Raw genomic sequence first — 22,269 nt, 5'->3', positions numbered from 1 at the left:
AGGTTGTTGGCATGGAAAAATAACTCTAGAGATCATGGTCCAGATCCCACTTCTGCAGTAGATGACTTGTAGAAAGCTCTACCGTAAACTGACATTTCTCTCAACTGTTCTTCCCATAGGTGGGATAGACCCACCACAGATACTAAAAGGGGTTGAGTGATGGGTACCTAGTAATAACTGGCTGTGACCTGCACAGGCTGGAAGTGGTCTAAAAGATACCAAATTTTTATTTTAAAATATTAGAAGGTATCCATTACTAATGTCCCATGTGACAAGATACTACAGTGTTTGCAGAGATTTTATATTTCAACAGCTGTAAATTTATTAACTACTGTTTCTCTTTCGTTTTCCATTGTAGGAAAAAAAAGGGAAAATCGGACTTTGTACAAATTACTCTATTATAGAATCATAGAATTTAATTTGCCACACTGGAAGGAAAAAAAAAAAACATAAATAAAAAATAAAAATAACAATGCTCCACAAGGGGGAGCTAAAACTTCAGCAAAGGAATGAGAAACAGAAGCTTAGCCAGAGGAAACACTGAGAGTAGAAAGATGGCCGACAGGAAACATAACTCGAGAGAGAAACAAAAGTAGGAACCCCTATCGGGGTAACGGTACTAGAGAAAAATGTTAATATGGTATACTTTTGGGGCGGAATAAAGTGTAGGCTCATATCTGAGAGTACTAAAACGGCTGCCCCTGACATAAGGTGAAGCAAGATGGCGAGCGTGTCGTCGACTGATTCCGGGTGTGGCGTATGGCAGGGGCGTGGTTAAGCGCGCAGTTTCCACACCTCTTAGTGGTTTCCGTGTCATACTGAAGAGTGGGGGGCTGAGGCTATACCCCGGTGCTGTCTCTGCTGCTGCCCCGGGGAAGATGGCGGCTCTCTCGGCCTGGTTCTGGAATGAGCGCTTTTGGTTGCCGCAGAACGTTACTTGGGCGGACCTGGCAGACACGGAGTCCGGGGAGCAATACCCCCAGGCAGGACACATCCTTTCCGCCCTCCCTGTAGCCCTGGGGATCTTCGCTGTCAGGCTGCTGTTCGAGAGGTAAGTGAGGGATGGGCTTGGTGTTGGCCTTCAGCCTGGGCTGCTTGCAGCCTGTTTATCCTTAGGGGGCCAGGGTCTGGAGCCTGTGCAACTACAACTCTCAGATGCTGAGGGAGCCTGGACTTCGCCACATGGAACAGTAACATGTTTGATGGTTGGTATTTGCTGGGCGGGACCGGCTCCTGGGGACTAACGTTTCTCCGTATGACTGTCCCCCAAGCAGGCGGCCCCCCAGCCTCTGCACATATCTAAGGCTCCATGGGCTGTTGGGAGCTGGAGTTTAACATCAGCCAGGACAGTGCAAAGACTTGGGTTCTTCTGAAATGTTTGGCTTCCGAACCCAAGCCCCATAACTCCTAGGCAGGGAATAACTGGGGGGTCTGTCAGTGTCCCCTGTGCTTACTCAGGGGCTACATCCCTCTCCAGACACACTGAATTATGGGGGCTGCTAGCTGTCTGTATGAGCACCCATGTAGCACCCTGAGTATTATTATTATTATTTACTCTGACAGATCTACCATTTCTGATGTGTCTGTACCTGCCATTTACACACTATCTATAAAACGTACAATGAGTGGGAAAATAATGTTTAAAGGAGAACTAAACCTCACGCATCTCTGGAGGGGTGGCATTTCTGTAGGCTCCCTCTAGTTGCTAATCTCCTTCCCTCTGCCATCTTGCTGCTCCCTCCCAGGAATCCCCTGCACTGAATAAAGCTGGGTGCATATGCAATATGGTAGTGCCAAGCGTGTGATATACTCTCCCTAACCCCCCCATGGAATCCTCTCCGTTTATCATATACATTCTCTCTGCTCGTCCTGTTCTGACTGTTTACTGTCCATGTTTACTGTCCATAAACAAAGTTAACCCCCAACTGCAGAAACATGTTTATGTTTGGCCCCTAACACACCCTTCTTTCTGCTTCATGGGATAGCTTGGGGCTTTTTGAAAGAAAGCTTTATTTCTGTTGGCTCCACAGTTTCTCCAGGAAGCAATGTGCCTTTATAGTCTAACTGTCAGCATGTTATTACTATACACACACAGTCCAACAGTGCCCTTAAGGATCTTACTCACTGTACAGGCACATAGGCTGAGCCTGACTTAGTTGATTTTTTAATTTATTTTTTTGGTTGTGTCATTCAGAGAAAAGGGGTATTTTAAAGTCAGAAAGCACTGTCCTGGCCCGGTAGCTGACTATTCAATCTGAGTAATGTCCCCCCAGGCAGAATTTGTTTGTGTTATCCTTATCTAGGGTTACTAAGTACACATAGTGCAGTGCACTTCTGAAGATGAAATGTGGTGCCTGAAACACACACAGGGATTAAAGGGATGCTGGTGTCATGGCTTGATGCTCACTCAGGGCTATTAGGGCTCTGGCACATGGGGGAGATTAGTCGCCCGCGATTAACTCCCTGTTCGCGGGCGACTAATCTCCCCGAGTTGCCTACCCCTGCCATCCCACCGGCGAACATGTAAGTCGCCGGCGGGATGGCAGACGCGGCGGCGCGATTTCGTGCAAATCGCCGAAAAAGACTCGCAAGTCTTTTTCGGCGATTCCCTGAAATTGCCCCGCCGCGTCTGCCATCCCGCCGGCGACTTACATGTTCGCCGGTGGGATGGCAGGGGTAGGCAACTCGGGGAGATTAGTCGCCCGCGAACAGGGAGTTAATCGCGGGCGACTAATCTCCCCCGTGTGCCAGAGCCCTTAGGAAAACATTTACTGCGCCTTTTCCAGCATTTGCCGGCAAAAAACTGCACCAGGTACTTATTTCAGGCAAATGGGACCCAGCTATCACTGCTCCATGTACTACAGCTAGGACATTATGATCAATGACAGATGGGCAGGAACATTTTGACCTCTGCTGTGCACCACTGGGCAACAACATGGTCAAATCTCTTTGTGCACCAGTGATCTTAGGGTGATGGCACACAGGGAGATTTGCCACCCTCAAGAAATCTGTGTAAAGGTGCCCATACACCTTCAGATCTGCTCGCTTGGTGATGTCGCCAAGCGAGCGGATCTTCTTCTGATATCCCTTATCTACGGGTGGGCGATATCGGGAGAATCCAGGCTAATTCGATCTGGGGCCAAAAGATAGAATTATAACGACGGGTATAGGCAAAGTCGGTCCAGGGACCACATTAAAACAAGCCGATGCGGTCCCCGATCCGGCTAGATTTTTTAACCTGCCCGATCGATATCGGGCTGATTAGCTGCCGAATCTGTCTAAGGGACCAATATCAGCAGCTAGAATTGACCCGTGTATGGGGACCTTTACTCGCAGGTGACAGATCTTCTGAAAATACCTCTCAGTTAACTAAGATTGGGATTACTGCATGTAAAACAGTTTACATGCGACAGTCCTCCATTGTTGCTTAAAACTGCAAAAGGGAGTTTTTTCCTGCGATGATACTAGAATGCATGTAAAGTGTTTTATATGTGTCCCAGTGTTAGTTAATGGAGGGTTAATTTCAGCAGATTTGTTTCCTCATATATAATTGCCCCTAAGGTCCCAAACTGCATCAGTGTAGTTACCCATAGCAAGGTATCATTTTCCCAACTCATATCGGTTGCTGGTATCAGCTGCACTGGCAAATTTTAGATTTGTGATTTGAAAATGATTTTGAAAATTTGCTTAAATTAAATTGTATCTATTTGCAGGTTAGAAAATCCTGTCTTGTGATAAGGGCTGTTGGGACTCATTTCTGATGAGTCTCCTTGGCCCCTATTACTATCCAGCTCTTCAGTGTATCTGATTAAATGGCCTACAGGGTGAATGGACGGATACCGTATGTTTGGGCATGCACAGGGGTGGCCAACTACTATGGTGGTTTTTATCCTTTTTTATATAGTGCCAGCATATTCTGCTGAATCGGCAGAAGGAGGTAGAAATCCTATTGTTTCTACCTCCTTATCTGCCATTTCAGCCCCGAACGGTTTGTGGCTGATTGTACGATCTTTTGTGTGACCGATGGTCGCAAATTGATGCCTTTAAGGTGGCCACACACGTGACGAAAGATCGCAAATCGCCACGTGTGTGGCCACCTTAAAGGCAGCCATACATGTGCGGACAAAAGATGCCCACAGACTGTGTTGGCAATTTATTGACCCATGCATGGGGTCCTCTGGGGGGGCTTCCCTGGCCAATATCAGGCTAAAAGTTGGCCATATGTCGACTGGGCTTGTTTAATAATTCTGTTGCTGCGAGGAAGGCATCAGCTTGTTAATGTGCTCCTTACTTCAGTGGCCGTTTTGTACTATATTGTGATCTGATTATTTGGCCCTTGGGTGTAATATCTCTAGGTTTCTGCTAGTGGGTATATCGTTAAAAGGTCACCAGACTAGCAGATCTGTACATGTATGGCCAGTTAGGCCCCTATCACATTCACACACTATGGTCGGTTCCATGAAGAGTCAATTAACCTGTCTGTATCTATGTAATTATTGGCTTGGACGCATTTTGTATGATCTGATAGGAATCGTAGGATCACATGATGTTCTATTGAAACTGCCAGCAGAAATACTTGTCCAGACTGTTGGACTGTGTGGTCAAAGCCCAGCTTTATAAATGTAATTTACAGTTACTGTTGTAACTATAGAACCTTGGTTTCACCCCATGTTATTATTAAAATCATTAACATTCCCTCCCCCCCATTAGATTAGCTTTTCTGGCTTTCACAGTTAAAAATGTTATCATTTCCTGGAGGATGGTTTGTGCTCAGTGCAGCTTGGGAAGTGATTCATTCACCTCCTCATTGGGGAAAGGGCACTCATAGTCGCACATTAGCATGTCTATTAGCACACTTTCTTTTTTTTTTCTATAAGATTTGCTGAGGAAATGCCATGCTGCATGAACAGTGTCCTAGTGTGGCTACATGCTCTTCTCCGCTGAAAGATTTGCCTTTGCTTTCAGTGCCAGATACTCTTTCCTGTGTTAGCTTGTGGATCAGGGAAGGCTTTTTGATGTGGCTGAATGTTTCATGCAACATAGATGATAAAACACACTAAGAAGATGATCAGGAAATTGCTAAAGTTCCACACAGTATTTAAGACACTCAGTGAATTAGCCAAGTGCATCTGATGACTGAATGAGCACTGTTGTCATGAACCAGTCATGTGCGGTTACCATCTGTGAAACCTAAACATCTCATTGGCCGTTGTGGTTTTTTTTTTCTTTTTAGACAAATTTGCTCTATAAACAAGCTGTCGGTTTTAGTTCTAGTATTTGTTCTTTGTCTTTAAAGTCATACTGACATGTTTCTCATGAAGCAGAACAATGTTTTTTTTTCACATTACATGGCAGGTTAGAAACCAGGACATTTGTATTAGAATTGATTATCAAACCTGTGGCATCAGCTACTAAAAAATGCACCTCTTTATTCTGCTAAATATTTTAATGATTTCCCACAATCCCTAAGTTTAATTTCTCACTAGCTGCCCCAGAGAACACTAAGCATGTGCAGTGTCACTGACACTGCTGTGGACAGCTTTCAATACATTAATCATTACTGTCATAGGGTAACTAAACCTTGGTACAATTAATTCAGTATACAAAAAAACGGGGGCCACATCTGAGGCCTTGAAATCTTGCTGGTTGTTAGTGACGTATAGACTTACACAACCATATGTTTCTAAGCATATCTGGAGCTGTTGTAGTGGCTCAGTTCTTTGTAACAATATTTTATATTAATGTTCTCTTCATTTGGTAATTAGTTCTTGTTTAGCTGTGTAAGGTTAGGACATTGAATAGGATAAGCTCAGCTTGTTTTAATTTTGGAAGGTTTCATTATTGTAGATTGATGGTTCTTGCAACAGACATCAGACTTAAAAATGTCCCATTTTAAAAAAGGCTGGTAGCAAAGTGATGTTGCAAAGTGATAAAGTAACTCTGATTCATCAGAATTGCGACTCTCATTTTATTGACATGACGGAAGCCATTATTCTGGTTGTGAAACTATTGTGCTGTAGGCAAGACTTGGTAACGATTGCCAGAACTCTGTCAAAGGGAGAGATTTATTAAGACATGAATGCTCGGAGCGTTCATTCAAACGCTCCGAGTATAATTTTGCAACTTTTTCGTACGCTTGCCCGAAAAATTCGGAAAGGTTCTGCCGCTGTTTACAATCGTTCAGTACAAAAATGTTGTGACTTTTGGATTGGCAATATGATATTATCGTGACTAATGAGATTTTTTCCGGAAGCATTTTCGTGATATTTGCAATCTTCAGAAATGATCGTATCCAATCCGAATTTTTCCCATTCGAACTCGTGTTTTAATGAATCAGCCCCAAAGTGTCTCTGACAGCTGAAAGGGTTGATCCTTTAGAATCTGATGTTTATTTGAAACAATATTGATTATAAGCCCCCAATACGTCTCCTTTTTAGCGCATTCCACTCTTAGATAGATATACTGTGACTCTACCATAAGTGGCATTTTCCAGAATGTTCCTGCAAATGCTATGTTGTGGTGCCGTTATACTAGAATTCCCCTGTGATCATGTGGCAAATGCTGGGGAGAGGGCATATGCTGCTATATCTGGAGCTATCCATCATTCAAGGCATCAGTTTGTTTGCAGTCTTACGGCTTGTTACCTGGAGAAATCTGCATGTAGGTAGCTACAACATGTTTCCCCACAATGCCTGCTCTATTTTCTTTTTATATAAATGTTATCTCACTAGAAAAGCATTCTGTAAATGTTAGTTATTATCCACAAGTGCAAGGGAGAGGCACAGTTTCAAAATAAGAATATGTAGCTGCAAGATATTCTTTCTCATATAATGGACTTGATAATTAAAGAAGGGAACAGTCTACTGCCTTTTTTCCAAGAGGTGTGTCTAGCATGGTTAACATAATCTGTAATTATTATTGTTTTGTTCATTTATTTATAAACTCCCAGCAAATTATGCAGAGCTACAAAAGCATTCACATATGGGAGTGTGTTTCCATGAGGCAGAGGGTGGTCCCCCCATTCCACATCAGAAGCAGTGAGAAATTCCTCATTGCTGGGATAATGGAGTGGTGGGAATTCATATGGGAGGCAAACAGTCATTATTTGTTCATGTACACTCTTAACACTAGTGTTTAGTTTAGTTCAGTTAACCATACACTATATTTCTGAGAGAGAGAATGCTTGGAGGGTTTGGGCTAAGAAGGTGAGCCCCAGGTGCAGATTTGGATGGGTAGCAGGGCTCCTTCCCTTAGTATAGTAGTGCTGGATCCTACACATAAATGAGTATTAGAGGGGAGTCTGGTTGGACAGCAGGTCATAATGTTGAAGAGAACTTCTTAGGTGCAAGTGCTCCACTGCCATGTTACTTAACTTTCCCAGTTATCTCTCTGCAGACACAAAGGGGAACTAAACCCTAAAAATGAATATGGCTAGAAATGCTGTATTTTATGTAACAAACTGACCGCACTGGCTTAAAGTTTAAGCATCTCTATTGTAGTAATGATATTGGACTTTACAGTTGTCATAGGAGCTCCTCATCTTGGATTCTGTTAGAATTGTCCGGGACAGTGCACATGCTCAGTGTGGTCTGAGCAGCTGTAGAGAAGCTGAGCTTAGGGGTCTTTGCAAATTATCAAGCAGAAAATTAGGTTTGTCATGTAAGCTGATGCAACAGGGCTAATTATTGTAATGTGAATCTGAAGTAATTACTAATCGCTTTTTCCTGTCACATTTATATTCTATATATGCAGTGTATTTTGGGTCAGCCCCTAAGCTCAGGTAAGTGACAGCAGCACAGAGCATGGGCAGTGAATCGGCAGAAGATGATGGGGGGGCACAGATCTGCCCTGCTAAAGGGCTGTGGGTGCCTTGGGCTGGTACAGATACCCAAAACACAACACTTCTGCCCTACTTCTTTAGTTAGACTTTAGTTCTCCTTTAAGGTGGCCATACACAGGTTGGTAAAAGCTGCTGATGGTCTGTGTATGCGGCCCTCAGACAGGCCTACCTGACTGATATCTCTTCAAAAATAATCCAGATGTCAATTGGGCAGGTTTAAAAATCCTGTCAGAATGAGGAGTGTATTGGTGCATTGATTTTGTCCTTGCCCTGATGCCCTCTTTCTTGGCAGTGTGATCTGATTGTTTGGCCCAAGGGCATATCAGAGAAAGATCCACTCATTTGGCAAGCAAGTAAGCAAATATTTAAGTGTATGGCTGCCATTAGACTTGCAGATGTGCAATACAGTACTAGGGATGCCTGGGTAAGGTATGTGGCACTGTATTACTTTTTTTTCCCGGACTTGTGCAATTTTTCTTGAAAGGAACACTGGTTATAAGATAAAAAGGTCAATAAACAGTTTATTTGTTGGTGCTGGATAAGATACAACATTAAAGTAACAATAATGCCAAAAATGAAAATATTTCATTTGCAACAGATGTTGTATTTTATATGAGAATGGTTTTTTATTCTTTAGACCTGCAGAGAGCCATAATTGGCATTTGTGCCCTGTGTTTTATATTTCTGAAGGGTACGTACCATTTTGCACTATTAATATAAATAAATATATTTAAATGCAAAAAACACATTATTATGTGACAGTCCTTTAAATGAAAATAAAAATATGCTGTTACTTTCCCTCACCCAGTCCAGCTATTGCTCACCTTGTAGGTTGTCCCACCATGGCATGAGCAAACCTACCGTCTCCCTGACCCTGAAAAAGCTTCTTTAAAGAGACACTGACACCAGAAATGAAACCTTTTTTTACATGTATCACAACCTTGTCTGATCCCCCATGTTCTTCTATGAGGGGGCTGCCATATTTGTGCATTAGAAGCTGTAACTGAGAAGGGGCAGTCAGGTTGGCAGAACAGTCAGGTTTAGGAACATCAAGTAACAGTTACTTACAAAAGCAGCCCTATCGGCAAAGAATTGTCAAAATGACCTATAGGGAACTTTTTATGATAGATTCATATTTTAATTTTTTTTTTTTTTCGTGTCAGTATCACTTTTATAATGACCTATTAGTAATTGGAACAAAACATTCTTCTTGCTTTAATGTCCTCTTACTTAGCAACTTAATCCAATTACCTTGAGGTCATTGCCGCTTAACCAGAAGTTTTACACATGCACTTCCCATAGACCTATTACCTTTTACTCACACTATAATTGCATGTTATGTAAAGTTATTGCTTCATATTAAGTGAGTTTCAGTTCAAAGTGCTACATCCCTTTTGCTACTATTTGAATAGGGTTTCACAGTAATCAAGTCTTCTGTCTCTATTTTTATCCCCAGTGGTCCTAAGCAGTTACTTTTTCAAGCTGCGCTATTTGGGGCAACTTAAGTTCATTCAAACCTTAAAAGTGAGAAAAAAAAAATCACCTTTAAAGGGCCAGTAACAAAAAAACTAAGGTTTCGTGACACCAGAACATCAGCAGCAGCAGGGATTTTTTTATGCATTTAAATCTAACGCAAAGGTAAAAATGGTTTGTTTGCTTTAGAAACACTACTGCAGTTTATATAAATAATTCCAGTTGAACAGGGCTAAGAGGTACATGTTTACATAACATATGGTACAAAGGGACGTACAAGTTGGTCAAATGTCTTTACAGAACTATAGAATGAAAACTGCTCTTTATATAGAAATGACTTCTGTTGTCTGGAAATATATATATATATATCTGTGAGGAGATCAGTGCTCTTGTATTTATAATGTGGCTTTATTCCTAATTACTGTACATTCCAAAGTTTTGGTCCTCATTGGGACTGAAATGTTGGAACCCAGATACTGTGATGCTGTTGGAATAAATAACACTTTTTACACACAAAAGGGAGTGCTGACCATTCTACACAGTGTATTAATCCATCGAGCCAAATACCATAAAGGGTTTTACAGTGCTTTAAAATAAATATATTTGTGATTTATAAATATTTAAATGTTTGGTTCTGCGGCTCTGGTTGCTAGGGGATAGATTACCTTAGTAACCTGGAAGCAGTAATGAAGGTGTAATGGAAAGATGAATAGCAGAGAGCCGGAAAAGTAAAATAAGCATTAGATATAAATAGATATAGATAACTGTAAAATTAGATTTCCATAGGCAGGGTGTTGTTTGGTTGCCTGTGCACAGATAATCACGCTGTATATGAACATTCTAACGAAAAAAGTCACAAGAAACAGTGAAGGGAGTGTGGTTTTATTTTGGCAATTTAATTATCTAACTTTATTCTCTGTTCTATTTGGCTCAAAAACAATAAAAATAAATTATAAGTAGATTAAAACAATAGGCAAAAAGTATGTTCAGTACAGTGCCTTTCATTTTACTCGTATCTGACAATGAGGTATATGTCCCTTTAAAACAGCCAGAAAGTGTGTTTGGAACAAGCAATGTTCATTGAACTCCTGATCAGCAAATGGGAAGGCTGCACTTTTAAAGGGGAACTGGAGCTCGAACAGTTAGGCTAGAAATGTAGCATCTTTTATGACTAAATTTAGTTGCACAGCTTGGTCAGTTTTAGCCATACTGCCTGACTATCAGGACATGGAGGTCAGTTACAGCAGACTGTCTTGTGATCTTTTTTACATGATCCCAATTGAATGAGCTCATGGCCCTTTAAAATGATTTGGAGTTGTGCAAGGGGAAATTGTGAAAGTAAAGTTAGTCATAAAATAACTGCTATTTGCTTGTGTTTGCTTTGAGCATTGTGCATTTGTTGCACTTATAATGCACTGACTGTGCCTGGGAAATCTGAATAATTCTCTTTTTTACACTGCTGTTTCATGGTGATACCATCGGATTTCGTGCCAGGATCAGATACAGATGTTTAAAATGCCAATTTCTTATGCAGATTTGTTTTAATAAAAACTTTTGGAACTCTTACAGGTTTATCGCAAAGCCATGTGCACTTCGTGTGGGAATCCAAAGCAGCGGCCCACGCAGAGCTCAGCCCAATGCCATACTAGAAAAAGTATTTGTGTCCATTACAAAGGTCAGTGCCCTGCTACATGCCCAAGGATGCTGTTTCTCATATTCTTTTTTTTGTGTGTTGTGCCTTTTATTTTAATGGACGCGCTGCATCCATTATACCAGTTAGAAAACAAAAGACAAGAGAATTAATAAGCATATAACAAGTTATGTGACACACCATCATATCGCTGACATGTGACTTTCCTGCTATATGGATTCATGAGTCAGAACCAGTGAACAGAAATAGATAAATAATTCAGTGTAACCAGTTACACTTTCATTCATTATTTTTGGATAAAGATCCCTGTTTTTGTTATGGTTTATAGAACTAGATGCTGATACCCAGTAGCTGCTTTCTAGGGTGAAAAAAGAAAAGTTGCTTTGGAGGTTTTACCTGTATAGACAAGGTACAAGAGCTAAAATATCAATAATAAATAAAGCAGTGTGGTGTTGGAATTCCACAGTGTGCCTTTCCAGATTTCTCTCATCGCCCGCTAGGTCTGAATAGTTTTGCTCTCTTTCCACAGTCCTGCAGTGTCATGTTTCAGCCTTGTTCTCCCTAATGTGCATGTGTAATTCAAAGTGCATCCATGTATTTGTTTATATGTTCAGAAAAGGTAGCAGAAAAGGTTCATTAGATAACCGATATTAATCTCTTAACACCCATCTCTTAATCTAATCTAATCAGTTTCCGTTTCCTAGCCTTTCTTTGTTATATTACACCAATGGACACTGATTGCCCAGTGGAGGGTACATGTTCATGCCAGTGCATTTGGTGCTGTTGCCTTGGCATCTTTACCACTTGGCACATGTACTTTTTTATGTTTTATTTTTCTACAAACCATAAACATGAGCCACAATAATATGTCTGGTCACAAGGTTTGTATTATCACTCTACCTTGCACCTTGTACATATCATATCTCTTCTGGTTTAGTAATAACGAATACTGGGAGGAGTGAAATTTAGGGTAAAGTCTAGTAATTTCACAGCTCTGTCAATAATTTGCTTGTGTGTTCTTGGGTCAGCCCGTTTGTCACAGCCACTAACATGGAGAAGGCACAAAATAAGTCTATAAACATTAAGTAAAGCCATTCGATACAATTTTTATTTTTCACATGTTTTTAAGGGAGACCTTCATTGTTTCTGAAATGTGACTTTGTCTCATATTTAGATAACAGTGCAGTCATTTTGCATTAATTAGCTTTATGGTACGCCAGTAAGCTCAGCACGGGCTAATGATACCACAGACTGCATAATGGCTGTTTTGTTTTGATGAGCAGCACTGATTACTGCTAAGTAAGTGCTTAATGATGCTGATAATGGTATTTAATAAACTTTTATCTGCAGATCTGTGAAATATTTCATAATTTAAATAATTCATGTCTTTTATAAAGACATAATTAAAGGAGATAAAAACCCATTTATGCATCCTTGGTCCCCTGCAGACTCCTCCCTTCTTCTGAACCTCCAGCACCCCAGTACCTAATGTTAACAGACTGTAGGTGCAGCACGGTTTGGTGACCAGTAGTATGCACAGATGAATCTAGTCCTGGCTTCAACTGCACATGATTCTGGTTGATGATCAGGCCAGAGAGCCTGGGAGAAGTAATCAAGCAGCCAGGAATGGTGGTGGCTTGTCCTGCTGCACTTCCCTTACACGATACCTTGGGGTGTAGGGCTATATTATGACGGTTTGGAAAGGAAGGGGGCCTCTGTAGGGGACTAAAGTTGTTTAAAGGGGTTTTGTTCTCTGTGAAGCTGTGAATGTAAGTTTGTATTATTGGATAAAGATTTAACAGTGCGCTCACTAACCTTTACTAAAAAAATAGACCCTTTTTTTCCCCTCCTAAAAAAGAATTCTGTATTCAGTAATGTGAATTTTTAAGCTGTGAAAATATCCAAGTGCTCTGCAGGCATACAGGCAGGCGCTGGTATTCACGGCCAGGGTTTAGCATTCAGAGAATTCCTTTAATTGTAGAGGGAAGTTACATCACTTAACGGGGTGGATCACTTATGCAAGAGCTTATGCAAGCCTGGTAAGTTCACATGGATCGTGCATTTAACCAAGTGTCCTACGCTGCATTAAACTTGGCTGGAATAGCAATTGCTGTTGATATGGTGATAACCCCAAGTCTGCAAGCACCCCCAACAAACATATCCTTGTAGAATGAATATTGGGATATGACTGCGCTTCTTTAATATATTTCAGTATTGCAGACCATAGTTGTTGAATGATCGGGCTTTCCCAAATCACATTGAAGAACAAGCCTATTAAGTTACATTTGGTGTTTTGTGGGTATAGCTCTAACAGCCTGTGGGGTGTTAACTTTCAGTATGTTTTAAAATAGTCCGTTCTAAATAACTTTTCCTTTTCTATACTATTTTAATGATTTGTTTATTTTTCCTACTCTTTCAACTTTCAAATGGGGGTCCCTGACCCCAGCAGCCAACAAACTATTTCTTTGTGAGGCTTCAATTTAATTGTTATTTATTATTTTTCTATTCAGGTCCTTTCCTATTCATATACCAGTATTTTCTTTCAAACCACTTCCTGGTTGTTGCTGTCTACGCCATAGCAAAAGTTAACCCAAAGATGAACAACCCCTTTAAATTTCTACTTTATTCATAGCACTACTCTGCAGTACATAGAAACCTTGCATATCATTAAGATAGCACATTTCTTCAGAATGTTTGGAATGTATGCTCCTTGTGTAATTCAGTGCTTTTGTGTTCTACAGTGTCCTGATGGGAAAAGGCTGGAAGGCTTATCCAAACAGTTAGACTGGGATGCACGCAAGATCCAAAGATGGTTCCGACATAGGCGGAATCAGGACAAGCCAAGCACACTTACAAAATTTTGTGAGAGCATGTAAGTAGATAAACAAACATATAGGTACATGCAGAGGTTGTTCAGCTCTAGGTCAGTGTTTCCCAAACTGTGACATAGGCGGATTCTGGACAAGCCAAGCACACTAACAGAATGTTACCTGCATGCTTACTTGCAAGTCTACAGAAGCTTGTTACCTTCATACAAGGCAACTTACAGAACACTCCCCATTGCCCCCTATTGATGTGCACATGAGTAATCTGGTGTGTGGCTTCATACATTAGGGGATTGTCTAGATTTCCACACTGCAACCACCTGCCTAATGCAGTAGTAAGTGTTTATTAGTAACTGTTATATTCAAGGAAACGATTTTGGGCTTGGATAAGCTAGAGTTGAGGGTGGCTTTTTCTGGCATTTGTATACTAATCACCAATACCTTCCTACTGGCTCAGCTGTGAAAAATGGTGTGTGGTACAGAAACTTGCTGTCAGTGTTTCCAGGCAACTATTCACTGACAAGTATGTACAAGTGCTTGCTGACAGTTTACATGTTAGTCAGTGGGTCGCTTTAGTGTTACTTTTTACAGCTCAGACCCGTCATGCCAAAATTGCAGACTTGGCTTCCATGTGAACAGCTTGCTTAGTGCATCAGCATGTGCTCTTTCTTTAATAAAAGGGCACTCCCATGTGTGATGGATGTTAGTTAAGATCTATGGATATGTGTTTTATTATATTTTCTGTTTCCAGCACATTTCTCCATCTGTTTTCTCTTTCTTGGCAGGTGGAGGTTTACATTTTACCTGTATATATTTTCCTATGGAATCCGATTTCTTTGGTCGGTAAGTAAGATGACTAATATGATTATTTAACTACAGTTTGAGAGCAATGAATACAAAATGCTGTGCTTTTTTTTGTTTCACCATATAATAGATTTCTAAGGTCATATAGCATTTATTTTGGTTCTAAATTATCATAACCAAGAAACTACTAAATATGTCTGTAGAAGAGTGAGTTGTTCCCAAAAGTGGTTTGATGTAAAATTCCTGCAATCCAAACTGTAAAACTCTTGGCATCCAGCCTATTTAGATCAATACAGAACTGAGGGAAAATGGCAGTGATCAGCATACCCTTGCCTGCAAGCATGCACTTCAAAATCTATTGGATCAAGCACGATTAGCATGTTTCAGAGTAGTAACTTCATGCCAGTGCTGATGGCTGTGTTACTAAGAAGCTCACTAGTTAAAGGATTGATGCTTTTCCTTTCATTTGAGAATTTCATCATGAGAAAGAGTAGAAGATCTTGTCATTTAAACCACTTTTACATTGTTGGGGGGCAGTAACCCTAGAAACCGGATAGTGATGAACTGTTAAAAGTCCAGGGTTGTTCTATGCCTGCATATCTTGTTTGACACGTGGTGTTTGTGTGTGTTTTACACCCATTATAAAACATTATGTAATGAGAAAAGCAAAAGGGGAGCGGATGGAATTGCATTAACAAGAAAACTTTCAGTAGGTCTCCCGCTGCTAAACAGAAGAAGAGGGTGGGAATAGATGTGGGCCTCCAGCTGTGGTTTACTGTGCAGTGGCTTTGGGAGGGTAATGGGATTTGTAGTCCAGCTATAAATATAATTTCTGATCTGAATTCTGCTGTGGATATTCCTGCCTATCCCCTCCCGCACAACGCACAGATTTATGTTCTTCACACAGATTCGCACATTCACTAGCTGATCCTCAGCAGTACCCAAGGTTATGGCCTCTGATAAAATGCAGGGTTCCTGGTAAATCTTTTCACAGTGCTGTAACAATAAGGAATCCAAATACTCCGCTACAGCTGAGTCCTTCTGTTTGAATCTTTGATAGTCATGAGCTGTAGCTAACTGTAATAGTATACACTGTTTTTGTTCCTGCCACTGAGATACTCACTGGTTGTGTCTAAAAACCATGTTAAATTATTATAATGTGTTTAATTATAGACAGGATAAGTAGATGGTTACATTCTTAGGCAATTTTCATTAGTCTTGAAGCTCTCCATTTAAATGGCTATGTGCTTGCAAGAGGCCCATTTAGTTAAATTAAGTGGGTCTTGTTAGAATTATTAGCCATAGGAAATATAACTATATAACGATATAATTCTTAGCATTTTAGTTGCCTCAAACTCCTGGCATATTTAATTTTAGGCAGGAGGAAATCAGAGCAGGAAGGTAAATACAGTACATATAAAAAGACCAGTTGCAAACTATCTGTATCTGTGTCACTTTTAAGTTAACTTTTAGTATGTTATAGAAAGGCCAATTCTAAATAATATTTCAATAGGTCTTAATTATTTATTTTTTATTAATTATTTATTTTGAATTATTTGCCTTCATCTTCTATAACTCTTTGCAGCTTTCAAATGGGGGTCACTGACCCCCGCAGCCAAAAAAACTTGTTCTGTGAAGCTACCATTTAATTGTTATTGCTACTTTTCAGTGCTTATTTTTCTGTTCAAGTCCTCTTCTAGTCATATATCAGTCTTTCAGTCACCCTCATCGTCAAGGTAATTTGCATCAAATAGCTGCTGATAATCCAAACTGAAGAGCTGCTGAACAAAAACTGGAATAATAAAAAAAACTACAAATAATAATACATTAAGACCAATTGCAAATTGTCTCAGAATATTACTCTCTAAATCAGGGATCCCCAACCCTTTATATCAATGAGCCACATTTAAATGGAAAAAGTGTTAAGGGGGCGACACAAGCATGAAAAAGGTTCATGGGGGTGTCAATAAGTGGTGTAATTGTCTACTTAATAGCCCCTATGTGGACTGGCAGCCTACAGAAGGCTATGTTTGGCATTATACTTGGTTTTTATGCAACTAAAACTTGCCTCCTTACCAAAAATTCAAATATAGGCACCTGCTTTGAGGCCACTGGGAGCAACATCCTAGGGGATAGTGAGCAACATGTTGCTTACGAACCACTGGTTGGGGATCACTGCTCTACATCATACTAAAACTTAAAGGTGAACAACCCCTTTAAAGTTAACTTTCATGTGAACTAGCTCTTTAAAGAACTACCATGAGTATTGAAGTAAGTGACTATTATATAGGAGTCTGTGCAAGTCATCACCTTTTGGCACCCTTTGTTTTTACATTTGATTCAAATATAATGCGGCACCATGCGTGTTTATTTCAGGATTAGTGGCAGCGAGTGCATTTACAAACTGATACCGTTCCCATATTTGCCATACAGTCAGTATATGTAACGCTTTGCAAAGCAAAATAGAACCGGTTTGCTTTCTTATTCTCCACACAGCTTTTTTTTCCGAATTCAAAGTGCAGATGCTCTTTCCAGTAACAGCAAAACTGCTAATATTTAATGACCTGTTACTATGTGACTACTATCAAACTTGGGCATTTGAGTCTTCGCCATAAGCAAAGACAAGGACTTTGTCACATGAAAAATGTTAACTGTTTCACAGACCATCAGCCATCGGCCAGTCTTAGTTATCCAGCCCTTGGCATTCTTATCCGGGTACATTGTACAGCAGCCAGTGAGAATCCTTATTGTTTAATACAGAAAATATAGTATGTAACGCCTGCTCTGTTATCTCAAAGGGAAACTCTGACCCCTTTTTGACCTGCTTTTTTTCTTTTTGCATAGTTGTAAAAAACAGAAAGCATCTTTCCAAAATCCTTTTATTTAAAAATATTTTAGTGATTTTAAAGTTAGTTGTGAATGTAACTGCTTTTGAAAGCAGCATCTGTCTGGTTGTTTATATTTTCTTCCCTTCTGGTTCTGACTCCTGAAACATTGTAGCAGAAAGCCTGCTGATTTACAGACCTGGAGGAGAACTGACTTGCTGCATTGTTTCAAGAGTCAGATTCAGGGAACTGAAAAGGATAAAAAATAACTGCCATTAATTATAATTACATCTACAAATAACTTTAATTAGCATGCAAATAGGTAATATTAAAGTTAAAGTCATGGAAAATGTATGTCCCAATTGCTTGTTATAATTGTTCAGGAACCAAGCATAAGTACGCTTAAACTCGCAATACACTGAAAGATCCACTTGGTTGTTCCTCAAGGTGAGCATATAAAGGAAAGATCCGCTCCTTGGCAACCAATCAGAATACATGACAGGGTTGCAGGCCATCAGGGCTAGGATCAAATGCTGAGTAATGAAGCTTTATTGGGCAGGGATTTCTTCCTAATGTATTATACTACATGGCAGTTAATCATTGTTTATTTTTACTTATTTATTTACTATTATTTATTATAATGTTGTCTTCACTGTGTGTGCTTTTCTACGTTGTAAAGTTGTACAGTGCTGCTTATCCTAGTAGCACTTTATAAATGAAGTTATACATACATGCATCAAGTCATTGCGGTTCTTGCCCCTGTGAGGTTATTAAATGTCCCAAATCAATATCTGCCCGACTTTCGACAGGTATTAGACAGACAGCCCAGTCAAAGGGCCCCAACCACAGGCAGGTAAGCTGTCAAGCTATTGACTAGGTCTGAAGTGGCCAAATCACCATCTTTAATCTGCCTGTGTAGGGCCACATTTAGTCACTCAGTCTTATGGCGTAGGCGGTGCATGTTTATACAGATCTTTTTGTAAAGTGATACATTTGGGCTGATCCTTCTCAGTCTATGTAATCCTTGAATGTACATTTTCAAGCAGTGACTTCAATATTTATTTTCTTCTTCTATGGAAAACTTGTATTTGTTCAGTAATGTATGCAGAGCACCTGCCTTTCTTACTGATTTACTGAAAGACATACAGTACAATTACATTTCTGATTTGTTTTTCTCTTTCAGACCCCATGGTTCTGGGATACACGACAGTGCTGGTATAATTATCCTTATCAGGTACAATATCCCAAGAGAATATTGACTGAACCAGTGTTTCCCCACCATTTCCCTAGGCTGTTAATTATGTTTCCTTTTAATTACCCATTAAAACCTGAGAAATATTGGCAAAATTAAGTTATTATTAGGACAATGCCATCTGTCCATGATGTCGCTGGCAAAGGCCCTGCTCCCAAAATGTACCATCTGCAATCCCCTTTACTGCTGTGCTAAAAAAGGTAGAGCAGCACAGCAGGGTTGCCAGTAGCCACGTGATGCAGCTTTCCACAGCTCTCTAGTGGCCAGCGGCATGCACAGTTGAAGCTGATCTGTTTCTGACTTAAACTAAGCATGCTTTTGGTCACTAAGAAGGACACCAGAGGTTCCAACATGGCAGCTGCCAACCCTGCTGCACTACTCTACCTTTATAACTGATATGGGGTACGGACAGTACTGGGAATTGCAGATGGCGCATTACAAAGGGGTATGTATGGTGCACAGATTGCTTTCCTTGTCCTTTAACATTACATGAAAAAGTACTGGCTTATATTCTTAATGGAACATGTACGGAGGCCCCGTATATATCATTCGTAACCCTACCCCTTCAGAAACTACTAACCAGAGAAATAACTTTTTACAATTCTGGTTATCAGTATGGAGTCACTCCTTGCCCCTCAATCAGTGCTACAGACTGCCCCAAGTCCATAGATCTTTGGTTGTAGTTTTCTCTGTTGAGCTCACTCAGGCCAATACAATAACATTATAATAACATTACTTTAAAACATTGCTTTGTAGGTATACACAACAGTATATCCCCCTTGTAAGCAAGGAGAGGCATCGCAAAGCAAAACCTTTATGGCTGAATAAAAGTGTTATTGTCGAGGTTGGTAAGAAAAAACGTGCTTTTAGGGCATTCAAGTTAGCTGGGACAGCAGAAACTTTCATCAGGTACAAGGAAGCAAATAAAGCATGCAAAAAAGCTATCAAGCAAGCTAAAATAGAAATGGAAAGGGATATTGCAGCTAGGAGTAAAAAGAATCCTAAATTATTTTTTAAGTATGTGAATAGTAAAAAAATGAAGCAAGAAGGGGTGGGAACTTTATTATCACGGGGGGGTAAGTTGGTTGATGAGAACGGGGAAAAAGCTGAAATTTTGAACTCTTATTTTTCATCTGTCTATACATCTGAGGAGCCAGATAATGAAGGCTTCCCTTGTAATATGCCCAGTTCTAGTAATTTAGCTACTGGCGCATGGGTCACTCGGGAGGAAATTCAAAAGAGACTTGAACATGTAAAGGTAAACAAAGGTCCAGGGCCGGATGGGATTCATCCCAGGGTATTAAATGAGCTGAGCTCTGTGATTGCCAAACCTCTTCACTTAATTTTTCAGGATTCATTGAGGTCTGGCATGGTGCCAAGAGACTGGCGGATTGCTAATGTGGTGCCGTTATTTAAAAAGGGATCCCGTTCTCAGCCTGAAAACTATAGGCCTGTTAGTCTGACATCAGTAGTAGGAAAACTTTTGGAAGGGGTAATAAGGGATAGGGTACTTGAATACATTGCAGTTCACAATACTATTAGTTTGTGCCAGCATGGTTTTATGCGTAACAGATCTTGCCAGACTAATTTAGTCGCCTTTTATGAGGAGGTGAGCAGGAACCTCGATGCTGGAATGGCAGTTGATGTCATCTACTTGGACTTTGCTAAAGCGTTTGATACAGTACCTCACAGAAGGTTAATGATCAAATTAAGGAATATTGGCCTAGAACATAATATTTGTAATTGGATAGAGAACTGGCTGAAGGATAGATTACAAAGAGTGGTTGTAAATGGAACATTTTCTAATTGGACCAGTGTGGTTAGTGGAGTACCGCAGGGGTCAGTCCTTGGGCCTTTGCTTTTTAACTTGTTTATTAATGACCTGGAGGTGGGCATAGACAGTACTGTTTCTATTTTTGCTGATGACACTAAATTGTGCAAAACTATAAGTTCCATGCAGGATGCTGCCGCTTTGCAGAGCGATTTGACAAAATTAGATAACTGGGCAGCAAACTGGAAAATGAGGTTCAATGTTGATAAGTGCAAAGTTATGCACTTTGGTAGAAATAATATAAACGCAAACTATCTACTGAATGGTAGTGTGTTGGGGGTTTCCTTAATGGAGAAGGATCTAGGGGTTTTTGTTGATAACAAGTTGTCTAATGCCAGGCAGTGTCATTCTGTGGCTACTAAAGCAAATAAAGTGCTGTCTTGTATAAAAAAGGGCATTGACTCCCTATATACCCATCCACAGAAAGCTGCTTGGAGTGGGGGCAGAAAATTACCCCTGCAAGCCTTATTTCGAACTTTGAATTGCAGTCTGTTCACAACGAGTCAGTGAATGGTCTGCAGCCTCTAGCTTCAACAGCAATAAAGCTGCACTTTGTCTAGCCAGAGCAGACTACTTTCATTGTGCCCTGTGTGTAAATGCATGCCTCCTTATGTACCCTTACTGATAGATGCAGGCTTATCCTTTACCCCTTTTTTTTTTTTTTTTTTGCAGCCACTTACTTCGGGGGTGTACTATTATTACATCAAAGAGCTGGCATTCTACTGGTCCCTTATGTTCTCTCAGTTTACAGATATTAAGCGCAAGGTAAGTAAATGTATAGTTTGGTGACACAGGATAGACTTATAGGATATCCATAGTCTCAGTATTCCATAGCTTAATGGAAAGCTGAACTCTACAAATGAATATTGCTAGGAATGCTGTATTTTTTGCAACGTGATGTTACTATACCAGCCCAGAGGTTCAGCAGCCCTTTAATGATCCAGGCCTTTTAGTTTTCCACAGGAGCTCACCATCTTTTGAGTGTCAGTGACACTGCATGCTCTGTGCTTTGGCCGCTGTTGAAATGCTAAGGGGTTGTGGAAAATCATCAAGCAAAATTTTGTCTAGTCACAGATGCTGATTCTACAGGGCTGATGATGACTTTATGATGCAGACTGCACTGGTTACTGACCTTGCGTGTATTGTAAATATGAATTACTGAATTAATATATATGTTTTTTTATTTTTTCTTGTGAGTGCTAAGTTTATCTTGAAACATCTTAAATGGCTGTGGTTGCTTTGGTGTAGTAAAGAATCCCACAATGTGTAGAAATCCCAGCCTACATCTTTATTTTTCCATTAATTGATTTCCTTTTGGCAACCATTGTTCTTTTTGTTCCAACAAAACAATAACTTTGCTGCTATCTTAAGTATTCCACTTGCAAATATTCTACTGTTAGTTATTCTAAGCTAGAAAAAAATTACATTCATATATGAATATATATAATATGCGTGTGTAGATAGTACTATTTGCATATACCTGTAACCATGGCAGTTTTGAGATAGAGATGACTGGGGGAAAAGGGTTGAGGGTGTGCTGTGTAGTGACTTCACGGTAAAGAAATGAATGAGAGTATAAAGACAACTTTTGGTAAAGTGCATTAATGGAATTTTCTGAATGCAGAACAGGTAGGTTACACCAATGAGGGTGGGGTGCTGCAAACGAATTGGAACAAAATAAATAAGCGGGGTAAAGGTAAGTCTGGTAGGTGGCTTTATTGTCCTGCTTCTAACATTCAAGGATAGAAAAACGATTCAGAATCAGTGG

General features: G+C 40.2%; 1 protein-coding gene across 2 annotated transcripts in view; it reads left to right on the top strand.

Annotated features, from left to right (window-relative positions):
• The first annotated feature begins 751 nt into the window (after nt 1-751).
• The window catches only part of cers5 (ceramide synthase 5), a 31,584-nt gene continuing 10,066 nt past the window's right edge, over nt 752-22,269 (top strand). The window contains exons 1-6 of one of the 2 annotated variants that reach the window (XM_031897217.1): nt 752-1,051; nt 10,883-10,988; nt 13,706-13,836; nt 14,575-14,632; nt 18,602-18,652; nt 21,174-21,266. In XM_031897217.1, coding sequence (XP_031753077.1) covers nt 879-1,051; nt 10,883-10,988; nt 13,706-13,836; nt 14,575-14,632; nt 18,602-18,652; nt 21,174-21,266 — 612 coding nt within the window. In that variant the 5' untranslated portion in view covers nt 752-878. The remainder of the gene's footprint in view (nt 1,052-10,882; nt 10,989-13,705; nt 13,837-14,574; nt 14,633-18,601; nt 18,653-21,173; nt 21,267-22,269) is intronic. The other variant, XM_031897218.1, reaches the window with a different exon arrangement.

The sequence above is a fragment of the Xenopus tropicalis genome, chromosome 2, assembly GCF_000004195.4.
Source record: "Xenopus tropicalis strain Nigerian chromosome 2, UCB_Xtro_10.0, whole genome shotgun sequence".
In the NCBI taxonomy this organism is placed as follows: domain Eukaryota; kingdom Metazoa; phylum Chordata; class Amphibia; order Anura; family Pipidae; genus Xenopus; species Xenopus tropicalis.
Note: the sequence above shows the minus strand (reverse complement) of the source record. Positions and strands in the feature narration are given on the sequence as shown.